This window comes from Penaeus vannamei, chromosome 14 (assembly GCF_042767895.1).
Source record: "Penaeus vannamei isolate JL-2024 chromosome 14, ASM4276789v1, whole genome shotgun sequence".
NCBI classification, from domain to species: domain Eukaryota; kingdom Metazoa; phylum Arthropoda; class Malacostraca; order Decapoda; family Penaeidae; genus Penaeus; species Penaeus vannamei.
Genome location: NC_091562.1, coordinates 43,146,668 through 43,166,667, shown reverse-complemented (window position 1 = coordinate 43,166,667; position 20,000 = coordinate 43,146,668). Strand labels below are relative to the sequence as shown.

Sequence of the window (20,000 nt, the reverse complement as noted above, 5' to 3'; positions counted from 1 at the left end):
AGAGGGTAGATGGCTCCACGCTCTCGACCAATCAGTTCTCAGTCACACAACACCAAAAGGTAATTTGATCATGAAATTTGTTATTGGCATATGTCGCTTGGTAGATCTTATGCCAGTGTCTATATATATATTTCTTCTGAAAATGTTGATTTATATATACATATATAGATAGATAGATAGACAGCTTATACATTTTTTTCCTTTTCTTTAGTCTCTTCAGATGGGGCTGGGAGAGTCTGGTCTTCCAGGGGTGTTCTTCACTTACGAACTGTCTCCTATGATGGTCAAGTACACGGAAAAACACAAGTAAGAGAAGATGTTACTTGCTGTCATTTTGTTCTTTTTCTGCTTTTACTATTTAATTGTTGAAAATTGATGATTAGTGATTTTGTGTTTTATATGAACCCTTTATCCTTTTATATTTTAATATATTATCATGTGCCTATCCTCTCTGGTACTAGTGTGCACAAGAAGCTATCAGGTACCTATTTTTTCTATTACATATGTGCACAAAGTAAAGGTTCAAGCTACAATTTGTATTATATGTTGCATTTTTTACCTAAGATACATATAACCCAGGTTAACAAAACTTACCTCATTGACTTAGGACTATAAATTAAAGTTTTAAAGGTAATGAATGTGATATGAAGAACCTCATTTAAACATATTCTCTTTCAGCCCTGATTTTTTTAAAGTATATTTATAGGGCTTGGTATTTAAGTATTTGTTCTGTAATTGAGTTGTAGTTGTATTGATGAAAATTTTCCTCTTCCAGATCTTTAGGCCACTTCCTGACGGGAGTTTGTGCTATCATTGGTGGAATCTATACAGTCGCTGGCCTTATAGACGCTGCTATATATCATTCTCATCGTGCTCTTCAGCGCAAGATAGAAATAGGAAAGGCGACATAAGGAACACTTTTTTATTAAATAATTTGCTAAGCAAGTTCTTTTATTAGGCATTTTGTAAAACAATTAACAGGTTTGTTGATTTTAATTTTTACACAAGTAAAGAGATTGGATTTTAGGAAGAGGTTTTGTGTTTATTATTATTATTTATTTTAAAGAATAGAAATAAATGGGTTGTGTATACCATGTTGTTTTGAAAAAGGAAGTAGTTTGTGCATTACTCAATTTTTGTAATGATTTAATTTCTGCAAGCTATACCCATTTAGCTAGTAAAGAAAAACCATTGGCTGAACATTTGTTGTCTATATTGGCCCTCTATTTGCTTTTATTTGTTTTAGATAGAATGATTTGGTATTTTCTGTTGAATACGCCTCTATGAACAGTAATTCCCGTATAAATCTTGCCAAACAAACACCTCAAGGAGAGCAGATAATTATTTTTTATTTCTGTATTCTCATCTGTTACTTTTACTATTTCGTTCACTTCTGTCCTCGATAACAATAGGTCATTACTTTATTGAACATATGCCTTGAATTATCATCTCAGTCTCCCATTTTATACCATGATATCATTAACTCCATGGACTTCATGCTCATATGTGTGTCACTCTCAGATCATTTGTATATTGTTCAAGTTCTGTGTAGGTAGTACAGTGTGTATGTGTATGTAGGCCCGTGTGATTCTGGTGTTTCCATTGTCCTTGCATTTTCTCTTGGGTGTTTCTGTTGAGATAATGAGTTAATTTTAGCTTGGCATTGGGATTTAACCCTATTGGTAGATTCATTGAATGAATGTGGGTATCAGTGAAATTCACTTATTCTAAATACACATGCAGGAAGCTGTAAAAAAATGACTCTGATTCATGTATATAACTGTAGATTATTGAATATCTTACAACCACTAAAGAATTGTCAAGCTTTGAGTTTTCAATTATATTGTTTTTGCAATTATTTTTTGAGTGCACTTGTGTAGATATTCTTAAATGTTTTATATATGTATGTTTATATGTATGTATACATATATACATATATGATTTTTTTCTTCTTTTTTTCTTTCCTTACTTTTTCTGTATTTTTCTCCATTGAGTAACACTTTCTGTGTGAAATCCATAATGATTTATATTTTTTCTCCACTTCCATCATACTGTGATAGACTAATGATAGTAATCACAGCTGCCATCTCTAGTGACTGTGGCAAGCAAGCAAAACTAGTCACTGAAGGCATTCTAAGTATGAGGAGAGATTTGTCCAAGAATATTTGGCATTTTACTTTTGAGCCGGAGGAACTTATTAATTAGTTAGAATTTATTTTGCCGAATACCAAAGTGTATCAAAGTTGGGCTTCAAGATAAAAAAGATTCAAAGAAAGAGACAAGTTCAATAGTTTTCATGAAATGTTGACCACCCCCAGACAATTTATTTGTTCTGTCTGCTTTATACACACTTTATTTAGAAATAGAACTAAGTATCATAGCTCCACTAATAGCTTTAACACTACAGAATAGATTTTCAAAGCTTGAAGCATCTGTTCCTCAGAGAATGTTGTATATTACCATAAAATTCAGTTCTTCCCAAAAGCCCAAAACAGACTAAGGAAAATTTATTTCATTGAGCAGAGCATGAGAAGAGATACTATTACTGCTACTAGAAATTCATCAGACAATTTTTTAATCTATAACAAGAAAATAATTATATGATTTTTAAAAAATATCGGTTAAAAATGTATTCATAAGTTTGCAAATAGAAGTGACAGTGATAACTTTATATTGAGTGAAAAATAACATATATAGTGATGATAATGGTAAGCTCATTATCGATTATTTGAAAAGTAGTAATTCAGAAGAAAGTAAACAAATAAAGAATCGGCTATTGAAAAGACTGGTAGAAAGGTTCTGTCTTCAGAGAATTAAGATGCATATCAACATTGAATTTAATGGGCATTGGTTATAGACATTGTTTAGAGCAAGTAGAGACTTAAAATTTAGAAGTGTCTAAATTGGCTTGATATTTTCTCTTGGAGGGAATTGGCCTGTGTAGAAAGTCATGATTATTAATAGATTCAGTTCACTATAGAATATGTGTGCATCAGTGGTTGAATAGGACGAGGTTGAATTATTATCTTCACAGATGAAGAGATGTATCTGATCGATTTTAGTAATATCTTTGGCAAAAATATGTCATCGAAACCGGTCAAATTCATCTCTTGCACTGTGAAGGTATTCGTTCTCATTCACACCATTTTCTACATTTGTTGGAATGAACTTGGTGGTTCGCATCTTTGGTTATTCAAGACTTTTTTTAATGCCTGGATTATTCTTGTGCTTTGCAGTTCCAGTAATGATGACTGGTTTGAGGTATCTGCTTGCCTTTTCACATAATGTTATTAAAAAGGAGATCGATATGCATAAAATTTGGGTGTATACTAGTGGCATTTGACTTTTTGCTGGAGGTAGAATTTCAGATTTTATGATTCTGTATTATAGGTAAAATGGAATTTTGAAATAAGTGTATAGATATTTTGAATTGAAAAAAGATAATGACCTTAATTTTAGATATTACAATCAATTACAAACTCTCCCTGCATTGCAACATAGTGTAATAGGATGTTTTGAATCTCACACTTCCTCATTTATTCATGGATTTCTTTTTCATTTTCTTTTCTTCATGTCCTGGGTCATGATCTGATACTTACATTGAAAGTTACTCCATGATGACAGATGCGTGAAAGTCGGATCTCATGCTTTTTGTGAAAGATTTTTATTCATCCTTTTTCTGATCTGAAATTCAGCAAGGTACCATAGGAGAATGTATATTTTGCAATATGCCATACATTATTTTTACATGTACTTTTTTACACATTTTATAACAGTTACTTGTGTATGCTTGTTTGCACATATGTTGTTTGTTTGCACTATGACTGGTGTGTAAAAAGCTTACTGGTTCATAAACATTAGTATTTTTGAATATATATGCTTTTTTAGGTATATATATTCAGGGATATATATCAAAATAGTTTTTACTGACATATATCCATGTGTTTCGCTTTCATTTTTGTGTATATAACTCATTTTAGGAATGTCACAAACCTTTTATTGCTCAACATTGTGTTGTTGGAAATCAGCACTGGAATATGGGACCACGTCAGCATCCCTTCCACGTTATCTGTAGAATAGCGCAGGTGGGCTTTGTGTTCAATATGCAATCATGATGTAGCTCATGCCGTTTAGATTTCAATACAGCGAGTAGGGTAGGATTTAGTTTTTTTTTTTTTTTTTTTTTTTTTGGTTTTGTAGATGTGCATCAAGTCTTAGGTTTTATGAATATGTATGAAAGATAATTGACTCACTACAATAGGCCCCTTTCTTTCCCTGAAGAAAGGAAAAAGAGGAGAAAAGTAAAGAAATATATGTATTTTTTTCTTGATTATTTTTTTCTTTTGTTCTTTCTTTTTATACATACAGTATTACGTAAGAGCTGTTTTGCCATTGCTTTTCCTTTGCTTGTCTTTTTTATGTCTGAAGAGTGACATATAAGCTTTCATTTATGTGTGTTTGCGTGCCTGTGTGCCTGTGTGCCTGCATGCATATATGCATATATGTATATATGTATATATGTATATATGCATATATAAGTATATATGTATATATATATGTATATATATATGTATATATATATGTATATATATATATATATATATATATGTATATATATATGTATATATATATGTATATATATATGTATATATATATGTATATATATATATGTATATATATATGTATATATATATGTATATATATATGTACATATATATGTATATATATATGTACATATATATGTATATATATATGTATATATATATGTATATATATATATGTATATATATATGTATATATATATATATATATATATATATATATATATATATGTATATATATATATATATATATATATATATATATATATATATATTTATATATATATATATATATTTATATATATATATATTTATATATATATATATTTATATATATATATATATTTATATATATATATATATTTATATATATATATATATTTATATATATATATATATTTATATATATATATATATATATATAAATATATATATATATATATATATATATATATATATATATATATATATGTATATATATATATATGTATATGTATATATATATGTATATGTATATATATATATATATATATATATATATATATATATATATATATATATATATATATATATATATATATATATATATATATATATATATATATATATATATATATGTATATATATATATATATATATATATATATATATATATATATATATATATATATATATATATATATATATATATATATATATATATATTTATATAATGAATTGGTTGTGATAATAGCTGAAAATATATATGTATATGTATATACATATATAAATGTGAATGTATGTTAACTATTAACTCTTATTTTTGGAGATAAAAATATTTGGATTCTGTTTAAGTAGCTTTTTATATTATAAAACAACTCAAGCTAATACTTTTGTTAATCCTTCTCGAGTAAGTGCCCAAAGGCAAATTAGTTGAAATTGGGAATGTTAATGTTTGGTACACGAAGATATTTGTGATTGATTATTTCATGTCATAGGTTGGAAATTTGTTGTTGAAGATTCCGTTGAGCATGAATTCAATTGTGCAGTAAACCTAGATTGTACCACATGATTGGGGTTTGTCCTTCCATGGCAATAATAATTTATTAAGATTACTCTCCATATAAGCTGATTAAAAAATGTTTGGTTGAATATGTCTATTAACATTGCACATTTCATTGGATTAGTTATTGAGTTATTGTGAGGGAGAAATTTATTGATTTATTGCTTTTGCAAGAATATTTTTATTTATTACATGTGAATTCTGGATACATGTGTTCAAATAATTCAGTGATTTATATTCAGTGATTTATTTCAAAGTTTACCCCGTTAATTTGTGAAATTTAGAGTGGGCCAGAATTTACCATTCAGGTGTGTTACTAGAAGAAATGATGTTCAGAATTTTAATATTTGGGTCGTGCTTCATTCAGCTTCACAAACATCTACAATCAGAAAAGGTTATTATACATGTACAATCAGTTGTAGTTTTAAAAGGAGAAGTACAGGAAGAAGATTGAGATGAGGCAATTTTTATGCATTAGTGTAATTAAGAATCAGATAGTTTGAGGAGTAAGTAAAGCTCTTCACTTTTTTTCTATTTAAGTGTAATAATTTTTTCTCTGTTTTTCAATTATTTAAAAAAAGACATGTGATTTTTTTCTAGTCTTAAGGTTTAAACGAAAGTAAAACACATTTGCACGATCAGGTGGGTTATTTTTACTTTTGAAATATGTAAGTTATTTATGGTGTGGTGTGTATGCAGTAGTCATATGGGATAAAAAGAAGAAAAAAGTAAAGTTATTTAACATGCTTTAGAACTTTGTAAAGCAAAGGTTAATGTCATTTAATTACTAGATTATTTTCATGCTTTTTATCTATTTTTGTTGAATTGGACTCTTCTTAATGATGAATAAATTGTACGAAGAATATGATTGTCATTTCAGACGTGCAAATCAGGTTATGTAAAAAATATATATATGAATATAGATTTATTATATATGACTTTTATTAATATCCACCTTTTCTCTCATAGCTTTTATTCAGGGTCATAAGGATTTTTAAAGAGTTTAATGTTAACAATCCAGTTCATCAAAAAAAAAATAAAAATAAAAAATAAAATCTCTAGTTTTTCATATTGAAGTTCAACACTCAAAGATAAAAGTGATCCAACAGTTTTGACTTGTTTATCAGCAATGCATGATCCTAACTCATGTTATTGTGTGTTTCAGAAATTACCAGATTGTACATTAACAGCAACTAGTGATCTTGGAAGTACAGGGGACTGTATGTTATAATTAAAACAGATTTACAAGTTGATTCCATATAGAGTTTTGTAGCAGTATTGTATTGGCTCCACTAGACATATGTATACACATTTTTTTATAGAGAAGAATATGAGTATATTGACTTTATATTTATTTTCTATGCTATTTGATGAACAAATTATTTATAGAATGATCAGTTTCTAAAATGGAAACTATTTAAAGTAAAAATTACTAATCATAGCATTTGAAGTATTATGACCATGTATCAAGCAATTGATCTTAATGAGGCAATTTCTCATTCCATATAGAAAAAAAGAGAATTACATTGTACCAATTGATATGCAAAGAATACAAAGAGGTATAATGTCCGGCTGCAGTATCAGGGCATGCAATCATGTCAAGTCAGTCAGGTATCTCAAAATACTTGTGTGGGTAAATAATAGATATATTACTTATAATTGGAATAGCAATTGTTGGGATGACTTTTTTGTAGAACATTTAACACTTAAAATATACATATATAGGTCTGATGATATGTTTGGTCTTTTAACAACCTTACTATGTTCATTTAGATGAACTTATTTACAAGCCACATGTTATGATAAAATTTTCAAACATAAATCAAAAGAAACTAAATATCAAGAGAAAATTGATTCCTTCCCAGATATTGTCCCTAAGTATTATCACTTCATACATCTGACGACCATTCATGTCAAGCGCTTCAAAAATATTTTATTTTTGTTTTTCACATTACATTTATTGGTGATTAGCCATTACCTCCCCTATAAACACCTTAATAAATGTTATCGTCCAGTACTTGTCAACGCATACGAACGAATTTAAAGCATACATGAATCCAGATACGTATGCGAACGCTTCTGGGAACGTAAACAAAAATCAGCTGTTACTTCGCCGGAGCCCGAGAACGGCAGAATGGAGTGAGTATTTCGTCGTTTATAAATCTTATTTCGCGCTTATTAACCGATATTTATGCCTGAGTGGGATGATTCAGGGTTGAGATGTAATATTAGAGAAGTCAGATAAATGTCTTAAACCAATGGCAGTCTCTCGCATCACCAAATTTACTTTCATTGCATAATCGTCTTTTACCATCGTCAGAAAATCGCAGTTTTATCACATAATACCCCATTTACCCCCTCTTTTTATTCCTTTAACTACTATGCTATCATACAATTATGTGGCCGTTGAAATAGGACACTATAACTCTAACAAAGAGCTTTAAAAACCTCCCACCACAATATAATACTAATACTATATGACCTTTGATGTTTAGCACATTTATTTTCTTGTGTGCCATTATTACTTACTTACAGTTAGTGTGGGGGAAAGAAATGGCGCATTGGATCAGGTCAGAGACTATTAGAATCATCCACGGTGTGTTATGTCATGATTGTATGTAGCTCTTCAACTTCACAGTCATTGCTACGTAATCAGCTCTGGATTCTTGGTATTGCTCATATGATTAATTTATGTAAAAGAGGCTAGTGATGAACTGTATGTCATGGTACGGCTGTATTCATATCCTGAATTTATATCGTGTTGATTTCTATTGGTCCGCATAACTTTCTAGGATAATCTTGTATACGTCAACTATAGCACCACTTTTATTTTATTGAGTTGCACTTGCAGGACTCTATGAGCTTAGAGAAATACATTGAAATTCATAATAATACAGTCTAGGACTTTGCCATTGGCTGAAAGGCTTATTACGAGCAATTGACTTGTGTTACCTTAATTTTTACTTGAATTCAGAATGTATGAAAACAATTATATAAATGGGCTTTTATGTAAGTGCTAATCCGTCAGCAGTGCACCAACCTTGTGTCTGTCTTGCAGGAGGCTTTGTGTGACGTACTTAGATTCCATTTTAGGCCATAATATAGTTTCTAAGCCCTTTCTCTAGCCTTCATTGAATTCTGTCAGGTGAAAATCCGAAGTTGTAGCACTTTTGTAGGACTAAGAAATTTGGTAAGAAATACATAGATTGATAATTTATCACACAATATTCAGTCTAAAGTTGAGTGCTGTAGGTTAGTCTGAAGCAATGATTTTTAAGGTTATATGTTGGTGTCAGATGCAGTAGTTTTAATTTCTTAATAGTTATTAAGACAAAGAAAACAAAAACAAAAACAGGAAGGGCACTAATTCTTTCAGATTATTGACTCGCCAATGGGGCTTTCCTAATTTTTCAGAGATAGCTGCCCCTGCAGATCATTGGAAACACTTTTCTGCTTCCTACATACTAGTCAGTTTCATCTCCTGAACCTCTTCTTTTTTCTTTTAGCATTACCAACGTAAGCACAAGTCATAACTACTCTCATGAAAAACACAAAAGCTTTAGCTGCAGTTGCCTTCTTTGTTCTTTGTTTTGTCAACCCATAGTATTGGGGATGGAGCCGTACTTGCTGCATGATAAGGAAAATCAGGACTAGCTGAAAGGTTTTCTCCATTATGTCCAGTATATTGCATAGTCACCAGATTTTGCATGTTTTAATGTTATGTTAACAAAATATTTCCTGCTCTTTAGTAGCCATGCAAATATAAAGTAGCTCATGCACATGCCTGTGAATGGCAGGACTGCTACAGCAAGATTTACAGAGAAATCTGATTTAAAGTATGCATTAATTCAGAACAGTAAGAAGTCTGCCTGCATGATTTTCCAGTCCAGAATATGAACCCAACCATCAATATTTATATTCATTTGACAGTGGCCCAGATTATAACCCTATGTGATAACCCCTTATTTTAGATAACCTGAAATGACTGGATTTGTTGTAGGGTTAAATAATTTCAGAGTCTCAAGAGAAAGGAGGCAGTTTGCTTATATGTACGCAAATAAAAGTCACTGCAATTCAATATATAGTTTGTGATTTTGTGTTCCTTATAAATGAAATTCTAAGTCAGACACAAATGTATGTCATAGAAATTGGAAGCAAGTTCAAGTAATAAAAAAGGAAAAAAAGTTTTTTAGTCTATCAAAGCAGAATATACCACTTTTTGGTGAGGTTTAGAGACTAACAAAAAAATTCAGTATGCTGTTTATTTCAGTTATCTAATGCTGTGTACTGTTATTTTTTATAGCTTTCCTAGCAGTTTGAACTAGTAATTAGGTGAATAGTCCTTGAAATCAAAATATACTTAATTTTTAGAGCTTTATGGTTTATAGCATTCCATGACCTAATTATGGTTAGTGAAACATCAACTTATGACCATATAAACTGATTTAACATCAAGCCATGTAACTATTCCTCCAAAAGGAGATTTTACTTTTTATTGTAGCCACATGCTCTACGTAGAATGGTTTTATTGCTTCTGTTATTTTTTTTTTCCAGAGTGAAGAGTTTATTATATTGGAGATAACCAAAGTGACATGCTTAGTTATCTAATTGAACTCCTGTCTGGAATATGGCAGTCCATTATGGCCTTATTTGGATTTGGTTCGTCGCAGGCTGCGGTGTCAAATGAGCTGGAGGTTTACGTCAGAACAAACACAGGGGAGAAGGTTCTTTGAATGATTTTTATGTTGGTGCAGTATGAAGAATCACTACAAATATGATTTGAGAATAGAAATTTACATGGTAGACTTGAAATCAGCTGATTCAGTGTCATTCTTCTGTACTGAATTTGTGTCATAATTCAATAACATGTATTAATATGCATAAAAACTTCACCAGGTGAGTGTAAGGCTCGACCAGTCATGGACGGTATCACAGATCAAGACTACCCTGGCCCCCAAACTTCAGAGTCCAGCTGACAACCTAAGAATTATATTTGCTGGTAAGGAATTGCCAGATGACATGGTAATGCGTCAGTGTGACTTAGGCAATCACAGCATACTTCATGCTGTTAGGGTTGTCTCGAAAGAAGACGAAGGAAAAGGAGCTGCCGGGCCTTCTGAAGTTGAGAATGTTGCCTCCTCATCTAGCACGCAGGAGGACGGTGTTGGAGGAACAGAAGTCACACAGACTGAGAAAGAAGTTAGTCTTCTATATGCTTGTTTTTCATTATGGTCAAAATCTTGTGGTATGATTTGTTGACTGTTATTGCATATGCAGATCTATGCCTTTCTTTACCTAAAATTTTATGTTAGGTGTTTGTTTTTTTTTTTTTTACATTTTTATAACCTGAACTTTCTGACTATGATTAGAAAAGTGGAGAAATTTATAGTGAATCTTAAAGATAGCATAATAATACTTATAGGAAATAAAGGGCATAAAGATTGATTTTTTTATATAAGAGGATTCGCTTTCTGTTCTCTCTTTTCCTTATATATCATTTTAAGAAAAGTGATCCATTCATTCTGACATTATATTATATATAGCACTTTGATCTAGTGATTGCAACACAAACACCAAATTAAAACTAATTCCTTTATCACTATGAGTTCCAGTCTGTTTTTTAGGAATGATATTCAGTTTGATTCCATTATGACTATTTTTACTTTGGATTGATTAAACTTGTAATTAAAGAGACTAACTGGGAGATATTTAGATTTTTTAGGTAAATAACTGTTTAACTAAATGGAAAGACCCGCACAGACCCATGATGCATACATTCAACACATATCCAGACCTTATTTTGACACTGCCTCCTGGTTGGAAAACCTACTGTCGCCATGATTGAGAAGGCCATTGCTATTTCAGGAAGGCAAAATACAGGTATGACTTTTACCTCAATCGGTTTACCACTTTTTTAATACACCATTTCAGGACGGAAGGCTACAGGAAGTGGAAGTACCATCAACATCTTCAGGACACACAGATGCAGAAGTTGATCTCAGGAGTAAAGCAGCATCACCACCCCTTCCAGAAGATCCTTGTCTCATGCCAGGGCCCTCGACATCTAATAGGTCTTGCGGAAGGCTGCTCTGTGATGCTTCAACCGTTATAACTATACAAATGACAGAGGCAGAGCAGAAGAGTATTCGGGATCTTAAAGTAAATTGAATTATTTTGTATTATTATAATTATTAATATTATTATTATTATTTTTTTATTATTATTTTTTTTAAATATATATAGAAAACATGTAACCCATATAATGTTAGGATAATGACCTATCAAGCCCTATCATGTCTTGGGAGACCACGACATGATAGGTTGTTAGGTTGTGCTTACTAAACAGATGTGCACTTATTTGGCCCAAGCTGCATTTGTTCAGGAGAAATAGCCCCTCGAAAGTAGGTCTCCTTTTAACATCATTAGCAAAAAAATTTATTACGCCACTGCCAAGAACATAGAAAGTGGAGTAATTTTATGTTTCCTATGCTTCAATTTTTTTTGCTTGAGCAGCTAAGTCCGCATTCACCCTGACATGTTTGGTATTGTGTTGGGGGCTTGTTCATCTTGGGATAAGAAGAGTATAGAATTATGTTCATTAAATGTTATTTTAGATTTTAATCATTTATTAATATGTAAAAGATGAGTCTTTCTCTCTCTTATTCACTATTCCTCATTCTGTTGTTACTCTGTTACTTTCTTTCATTATCTCTCTTTCAAACTTTTACTCTGTAGGATCATAAAACATCAACGAGAAATTAAAGATCTCACTAACCCTGAGTATTTCATATATTTATTTCTTCAAAAGACAGAGATGACATAGGACAGATGACTATTATTTGCTCTTTCCTTTTCTCTCTCTCATGTATCACTTAATTTATAGATATTAGTCTATAGCTCAGAATGACAAAGAAATTGAAAGTATAGATAGCATATATTTTGATCTGCAAGCTGTCAGTTTATGGTCAAGTAAAAGGCATTTTACAGTTTGCTAAGTATGTCCCTTTCATGTTCCTCTTCTGCCTTAAATGTGTCAGTACTTTAGAAGATTTGACACCTGATAAAGTTGTTATCTGACATTTAGTAAAAGCCAGTTTTGAATATTTATGCAGTGAATATTCCAGCTGAAAGAAAGAAAATCAGGCTTCAATCTTAACATTATCAATCATAATTTGTAGCTATATATTTTTTTTGATGAATTTCCCTTTCAGAGTTATGACGGGATGGGAGAGCGACCTCACTTCTACGTCTATTGTGTAGTGCCATGCAATTCAGTACAAGTAGGAAAGTTACGTGTGAGATGTGCATCCTGCAAGCAAGGAGCTCTGACACTTCATCGTGATCCGTGCAACTGGGAGGATGTTCTCCAGCCTGGGAAGGTATGTTCATTTCGTCGATAGTTATTAGCCTCTCTTATAAAACTGAAGTAGAATTATGCAAAATTGAGAGGACAACTTCAGAATATACAGTATGTTATCCATGTGAAGATAACATGGAAAAGTATGATTTGTTTTTACATACATTACCAGTAAGTGTGTTTTAGTTGCATTGTGCTACTTTAATTGGAGATGCAATGTCAATCATACAAAGCTTCAGGTTCATATCAGCCTTATATCAAATACATAGTTGTATTTGCATTGTGAATACATGTCTTATAGTTCAATTACATGACAGTATTTTTTCACAACAAACATTTACTTTCTGTGGAAATCTGTTGAGAAGTAGTTTGTTGACATGACACTGCATATAAGTTTGTAACTTCAAGTTGTACTATTCACAGTGTGAGTGCATGTTATTGACCAGTAAATATAATTAAACCTATGTAGGTAAAACATAGCCAAATTTGGATTTGGTCACTAGCTTCTCACATACTCTTTTAGCAAAAGACTTTGTGATGCAAAATGGAAATAGTAAAGGCAGAAATATCATATTATTCAGCTCGTATAGGTGTATAAGTGTTATATTTTTGTATTATAGGAAGATGTAAGTTAATGGCAAAAAGTTACTTTACTTTTCCTGTCACATGATTATATTATTAATTTTTTTTTCTTCAGATAAATGCAACATGTGAGACACCAGATTGCAGTGGCACCCAGGCAGAATTCTTCTTCAAATGCCGAGGTCACGAAACAAGTGGTGAAGATGATACTTCAGTAGCTCTCTACTTGGTCCGAGCAAACCTTCCTGCTGTGCCTTGCTTGGCTTGTACAGATGTGTCATCACCTGTTGTGGTGTTTGAATGCGCAGATGCTCACGTTATGTGCCTCGATTGCTTTGTCACTTATTGTGTGTCAAGATTAAATGAAAGGCAGTTCATACAAGATGAGAGACTAGGTTATACTCTGTCATGTCCAATAGGTTGCCAGGACTCTCTCATCCGTGAAGTACATCATTTCAAGCTAATGGGTGATAACAATTATGAACGGTACCAGCGCTGGGGAACAGAGGAAGCTGTCTTAGCTGCTGGAGGTGTCTTATGTCCATACCCTGGCTGTGGTCAAGGTATCATTCCAGACCAAGATTGCCGTAGAGTAGCCTGCCTTAATGGCTGTGGATATGTATTTTGTCGACTTTGTCTCCAAGGTTATCACATAGGAGAGTGTAATCCTGAAGATGGAAATGGCCCCAATGTTATAGGTAACTCAGGTAGTTTTGCTGTTGATCCTTCACGTGCTGCTGGCTCTCGATGGGATGAGGCAACATCGCTTGCCATACGTGTTACAACAAAGCCATGCCCCAAGTGTCGTACGCCTACTGAACGGGATGGTGGCTGCATGCACATGGTCTGCACTCGAGCGTCTTGTGGTTTCCACTGGTGTTGGGTTTGCCAGACAGAATGGACCCGAGAGTGCATGGCAGCTCATTGGTTTGGATAAATAGCTACTAAATTCTTTACAGTCAATAAAAAAACCACCTTGGAAATAGTTTCATCAGCTGTATAGATATTATTTTGCAGAAATTAACTGTATATTGTGTGAAACATATCAGGTAATAAATCATTTTCATTGTTTTCAAAGTTGTTACCTAGAACTTTTGAAGAATATGATAGTACACAGGCAAGAATAGAAGGTCAGTATCTGTCATGAGTGCAATCATTAATGTAAGCAGAGATAAGTGAGTTGATACATTCACATTAAAATTATTTCTTTCTTAAGAATTTAATAGAATAAAAGATCTTTATTATACAGTTACTCAATTATTTAGCAGGGTAATAGAATCTGTTAGAAGTAGTGTTTATTATCATGTACATAAAAGTTATGTATGAATCTTATGGTGCTTTTTCATTAAATAGTTTTATTTTTAACAAAGTGTCTCATAAACTCTTTACCCCTCACTCTGGATGGGTTTCTCCCATATTGTCTGTGAAGTTTCATTTCCATTCATGCTGTCATGATTAACGACTCTTTTAGAACGGCTTAATTTCCTTTAGGCAGATGATATTCTTTGAAGATTGATGTTTTAATTTACTTTATATATGTGTGTATCATGAAAGAAGTGCATTTAATTTGATTAAATGAATTATAAAAAATTATACTGTGAAAGGATGTGCTCATTTTATACTTGGTTTCATCATGATTTTACTCAGCCAAGGCTGCTCCGTATTTGTAATTCATTTTAGACGAGACAGATGCATAAAACTCCATACTGATTTGATATAAGCTGTAAGTAAAGATTTATAATGGATAACATAAAAACACCAAAGTCTGGATATGGAAGCTGTTTACAACATTCTAATGAAACATTGATAATTATGGAAGACCACGCCTCTGTCTCTTATCAGCTTTGTCAGCCTGCCAGTTGTCATGTCCCCTCTGACTGCTATCACTGCCCACGAATTTCTCCTGTCTGGCCCTTCCCCTTTGCTCTCTATTCCTCTAGTCATCTGTAGCCTTGAAAAAAAAAATAGTGACGTAGGCTGGCCACTTGATTTTCTCTAAAGTATAAGAATTAAAGGCCTTTTTTGGTTGATGTTTAGATGAAGCATTTATTTACATGCATTATGCAAATATGCCTACTAATTCACAAGGGTTCTTAAAAAGATACTAGAGCCTAAATGCCTTTTAAAGGGTCAAGGCAAACTGGGAGGAGGGCAGACAGACAGACACGCAGGCAAGCAGGCAATGATTTTTTTATGAATATAGATAGACAAGTAGATATTGATAGGAAGAGAAATATATTTTTGGACATAAAATATGCAAATAATCACAATAAATTAATGACACATGGATAGATATAGAGATAGGCTGACTGATCTTTTTGTGGATTTATATTCTGTCATTTGATCAGTCTCTCTCTCTCTCTCTCTCTCTCTCTCTCTCTCTCTCTCTCTCTCTCTCTCTCTCTCTCTCTCTCTCTCTCTCTCTCTCTCTCTCTCTCTCTCTCTCTCTCTCTCTCTCTCTCTCTCTCTCTCTCTCTCTCTCTCTCTCTCTCTCTCTCTCTCTCTCTCTCTCTCTCTCTCTCTCTCTCTCTCTCTCTCTCTCTCACTTATGGTAAATTTTATTCTTAATGTTTTAAAAAACCCTGCGTAGTCATCATTGTTTCGATTTTCCATAATTACTGCAGGATATGCATAGAGAATAAATCGACAACTACAAACGAATGGGGAGGAAAATGTAAAAAAAAATAAAATATATATATATATACAAATATCAATACCCACATAAATTATTAGGAAAATTCTGTCCCAGATATCATTCGTAACTTCCAACATAATCAGTCACGGCAGAGATTAACGAAATCCAATTTTGAAAAATGCACCAAAACGGCATCATGGAAGCAAGTAATTACAAAAATAAATGAAAAAAAAAATCTTGTTAGTACACGATGAGAGATCTGTCCATACTGTAGGAATCCAGCCCGGCCCATCAGATAGATCAGCCTCGTCTTGATTCCTGAACCGCCCTAACACACGACACGGGAATCGACTTGACTCCTTGTTCTCGGGGCGTTCTTAGAAGACGTCGGGGAGGAGGGGAGACGAGGGAGTCCTCATAGCACCGAGAAATGATTATCCAAGACCATATCCTCATCTCCCCATCAAACTATATATCCATAAGGTTTAGAAGAATTCGAAATAGAAAAACAAAAGGAAATGCGGTGTATATATAAAATTGCTGGCAACTCGATGGCAGCTGCAACTTTCTTCCCATGTCTGTGTTACCTGACAGGAGTTGTGCAACACCTGACCACCTTATGAATGTGGTTCTTCCCGAGGCACCAATGGCTAGTGGCCAAGGGTTCGCAAGGTAACACGCCGATCAGTGGATCTGGCTTTGACCACATCTCGCCGCCGAGGAATGGAGAGAGAGGTCCCGACCTTCGGCGCTCTCGCCCTCTCGTCTGTTCCTCTTCTTCTTCCTCTTCTCCCTCCTTTTCTTCTTCTTCTTCTAATTCTTATTTTTATTCTTCTCCTCTTCCACCTCCTCCTCCTCTCCACTTCCTCTTGTAGCTCCTCCTCTCCTCCTCTAATCCTCCAGCTGCTGCTGCTGCTCCTCCTCCTTCTCCTCCTCATCTTCCTCTCCTACTCCTCCTCCTCATCTTCGTCTCTTCCTCCTCCTCCTGCTTTTTATCCTTTCTTTTCCCCCTTCTTTATTTTCTTCTGTTCCTCGTTCTTGTTCTAATTCTTATTCTTCTACTTTTTTTGATATTCTTTTTTCTTTTTCTTTTTTCTTCTTACTGTCCCTCTTCAATTCAGATTCGTCGTCGTCCTCCTCCTTCTCCTCCATCTACACCTCCAGCACCTTCTCCTCCTCCTCCACCTCCTCGTTCTCGTCCTCGTCCTCCACCTCCACCACCTCCTCCTCCTCCCTTCCTCCTCCTCACCCTCCTCTTCCTCCCTTCCACCTCCACCTCCTCCAAATTTCCCCTCTCTTCCTCTCTCTCCTCTTCCACCCTCTGCCACTTCCTCCAAGAACTAACGACGTGGAGCACTGGCCGTTGTGTCTCTCGGCCTCTCGAACCATTCGATTTGCTTTCACCATTCCTTCAAAGGAGTCCATGCGCATGTGGTTGCATACACTGATGGTGATAAAGATAATGATAATGATAATTATACTAATGATTGTGGGTGATGATGACAACAATAATAGTAATGACGATGATGACAACAATAAAGACAACAATTTTCATCATTATCATTCAACACCATCATTTTCATTATCATCATCATCATCACCATCACCATCATCATTATCACCATCATCATCATTAGCATTATTATCATTTTTATTATTCCTTGGTTCTGTTATGAAACGACATCCGGCTCGCGTGTGGTGCGCAGTTCCAGCCCCAAGATAGAATTCGATGTCACACGAGATTCTACATTTAATCCTCCTTTGGTATGAGGAGGAGGAGGAGGAGGAGGGGGAAGAAGGGGGTGGAGGAGGAGGAGGAGGAGGAAGGGGGGTGGAGGAAGGGGTGGAGGAGGAGGAGGAGAACCAAGGGAGATGGAGAAAGAAGAGGAGGAAAAAAGAAAAAGAAGAAGGAGGAGTAGGAAGAAGAAGAAGAAGAAGAAAGAGGAGGAGGAGAACCAAGGCAGATGGAGAAAGAAGAGGGGGACGACGACGACGGCGAGGATGAAGAAGAAGAGAAGGAGAAGGAGGAAGACGACAGCGACGACGACGAGGAAGACGAGGAGGCGGAGGAGGGAGAGGAGGGGGTGTGTGAGTGTGATGAGAACACAGAACGCGAAAGAGCCGCGACCCAACCCAACCCCGTGGGAATGAGGGGCATCACGTCCCGGCCTTGTTGTGAGGCAAAGACTCTCGCAAGAAAAAGAAGGAAAAAAACACGGTAGGAAACTCCCGCCTGCTCCTCGGACGTGCATGTGTGCTACAGGGACGGCGGCCCCGCGATCCGCCCAGCGCCTCTCCCCAACTTATCGCATCAGTGTCGCAGTCCTGTTGTTGTAGCAGCGTCGTTTGATACGCGGGTGTCATTTGAGATGTTGTGGCAGCCTCATTTGCCTATTTATAGCACGGGGGATCCCTCGCATGTTACATAATCAGCTGACTGCTCATCCGCACCCTCCCCTCCCCCTCCCTCCCTTCCTAACCCCGGGCCCGAGTGTCACTTATGTACGCAGTTATTTTCCTCGTTCCCTTAACGACTCCCCTTTCTCGTGTTATTTATTTTATTTCGTGGAGATGTGTCTGCACGGCGAAGGGAAGTCTTTCGGTTTTTCCTCCGTCAAGCCTCGAAGTTTCATGATGTATTTTCGGGGAGGGAAGGGGCGGGATGATGGTAAGTAGGTTGGCATTATTTAAAGGAATGGCTAACAGGATAAAACACACTGGCGGTTTTCTTTCGCTCCTCTTGGCTATTATTGTTTTCCTCCCTCCTCCTCCCCTTCCCTCCCTCCCCCCTGCTATCAAGCAACGGTTGGGTCAAGCTTAAAATAGCCAGCGTACCTGACCTTGGACACTCTCCCCCCCCCTCCCCTAACACCCCACAGTCCACCCGCCCCCTCCCTCTCCTTCCTCCTCTTCCTCCCCCTCCCCCCCCCTGAGCTCGCCGTGACCTACTTCTAGCTCCGTCCTCCCCTCCTCCCTCTTCCTCCCCCCACCAACCTCCTCCCCCTCCCTCCTCCAATCTCCTATGACACCCGGGCACGTAGATAAGCCTACGTCCGCTGGCCTACTTCGTGTGCATGTCATTCTCGTTGCATGGCGGCACAACTCCGGTCTGCAACGTGCCCCTCTGCCGACGCGCCCTCTTCCTTGCCCTCACATTAACGAAATAAAATCATGTTCCACGAGATCTTTGGCGGTGAAAGTTTTGTCTTTTCTTTGGTTGTGTTTCCCATCTTTAAGCACACACACCAATGTCTGTCTGTCTGCGCGCTTTCCTTTGTTATTGTTCGACAACTACTGTCTATTTCTGACCCGTCTATATATTTACATATCCCTTACCTTTATGTATATTTTGCTTTCCCACATTACACCCCCTATATCATATTTCACACTCTCAGTAGTCAGCAAATACATTATTTACGTCTTGTTTCTCCTTGCACACACGCTCCCTTTGCCTCGATCAGCTGAGCGCCTCGCCCGTCCTCACATGCTTGCTCCGCTGCTAAAAATGTCTGTCGTCGCTTCTGCGCTGACGCCCCCGCTCGCCGTGCTAGCATATCATCATGGAAAACATCTGATTCCATTCCTCTGCTCTCAGAGGTCCCGTGCTCATCCCGTGTCAGCAGACAGCCAGACGTCAGTTGCAGTCAGTGTCAGCGTCTAAGCAGAAAAAAAGCGCAGATACACACGTTCTTGTAACTGTCAGGCTTCAGTGTACTTACTGGCCGACACACTTCGCCCTCGCTCCGTCTGTTGGCCGTCCGCCTCCTGTTGTGGAGGTGCACC

The 20,000-nt window shown here is 35.4% G+C and overlaps 2 protein-coding genes across 5 annotated transcripts in view; both read left to right on the top strand.

The window, feature by feature from the left end:
- LOC113806357 (endoplasmic reticulum-Golgi intermediate compartment protein 3) overlaps positions 1–6,578 on the top strand; it is a 13,768-nt gene extending 7,190 nt beyond the window's left edge. For both annotated transcript variants that reach the window (XM_027357482.2, XM_027357481.2), the window contains exons 8-10: positions 1–59; positions 212–306; positions 776–6,578. The exon at positions 1–59 is cut by the window's left edge and continues 177 nt beyond it. In XM_027357482.2, coding sequence (XP_027213283.1) covers positions 1–59; positions 212–306; positions 776–911 — 290 coding nt within the window. In that variant the 3' untranslated portion in view covers positions 912–6,578. The remainder of the gene's footprint in view (positions 60–211; positions 307–775) is intronic.
- A 1,134-nt stretch (positions 6,579–7,712) lies between these two features.
- park (E3 ubiquitin-protein ligase parkin) lies at positions 7,713–14,951 on the top strand. 3 transcript variants are annotated; one of them, XM_070130008.1, is made up of 7 exons: positions 7,742–7,782; positions 9,058–9,110; positions 10,198–10,367; positions 10,540–10,842; positions 11,575–11,802; positions 12,855–13,022; positions 13,698–14,951. In XM_070130008.1, exons 3-7 carry the CDS (start codon positions 10,236–10,238, stop codon positions 14,517–14,519), a joined length of 1,653 nt encoding a protein of 550 aa, XP_069986109.1. In that variant the 5' UTR covers positions 7,742–7,782; positions 9,058–9,110; positions 10,198–10,235; the 3' UTR covers positions 14,520–14,951. The 3 variants fall into 3 exon arrangements, with proteins under 3 accessions (XP_027213284.2, XP_069986109.1, XP_069986108.1); XM_070130007.1 differs by having other exon boundaries at positions 7,767–7,782; positions 9,058–9,159; XM_027357483.2 differs by lacking the exon at positions 9,058–9,110 and having other exon boundaries at positions 7,713–7,782.
- Positions 14,952–20,000: the final 5,049 nt, after the last annotated feature.

What these genes read in the sequence shown, in the direction of transcription:
- park (XM_027357483.2), top strand. Translation starts at nt 10,236, where the DNA reads ATGCTTAGTTATCTAATTGAACTCCTGTCTGGAATATGGCAGTCCATT. An exon ending in AGAGTATTCGGGATCTTAAA is followed by an intron (nt 11,803 to 12,854) that starts GTAAATTGAATT and finishes TTTCCCTTTCAG; the next exon opens with AGTTATGACGGGATGGGAGA. An exon ending in ATGTTCTCCAGCCTGGGAAG is followed by an intron (nt 13,023 to 13,697) that starts GTATGTTCATTT and finishes TTTTTTCTTCAG; the next exon opens with ATAAATGCAACATGTGAGAC.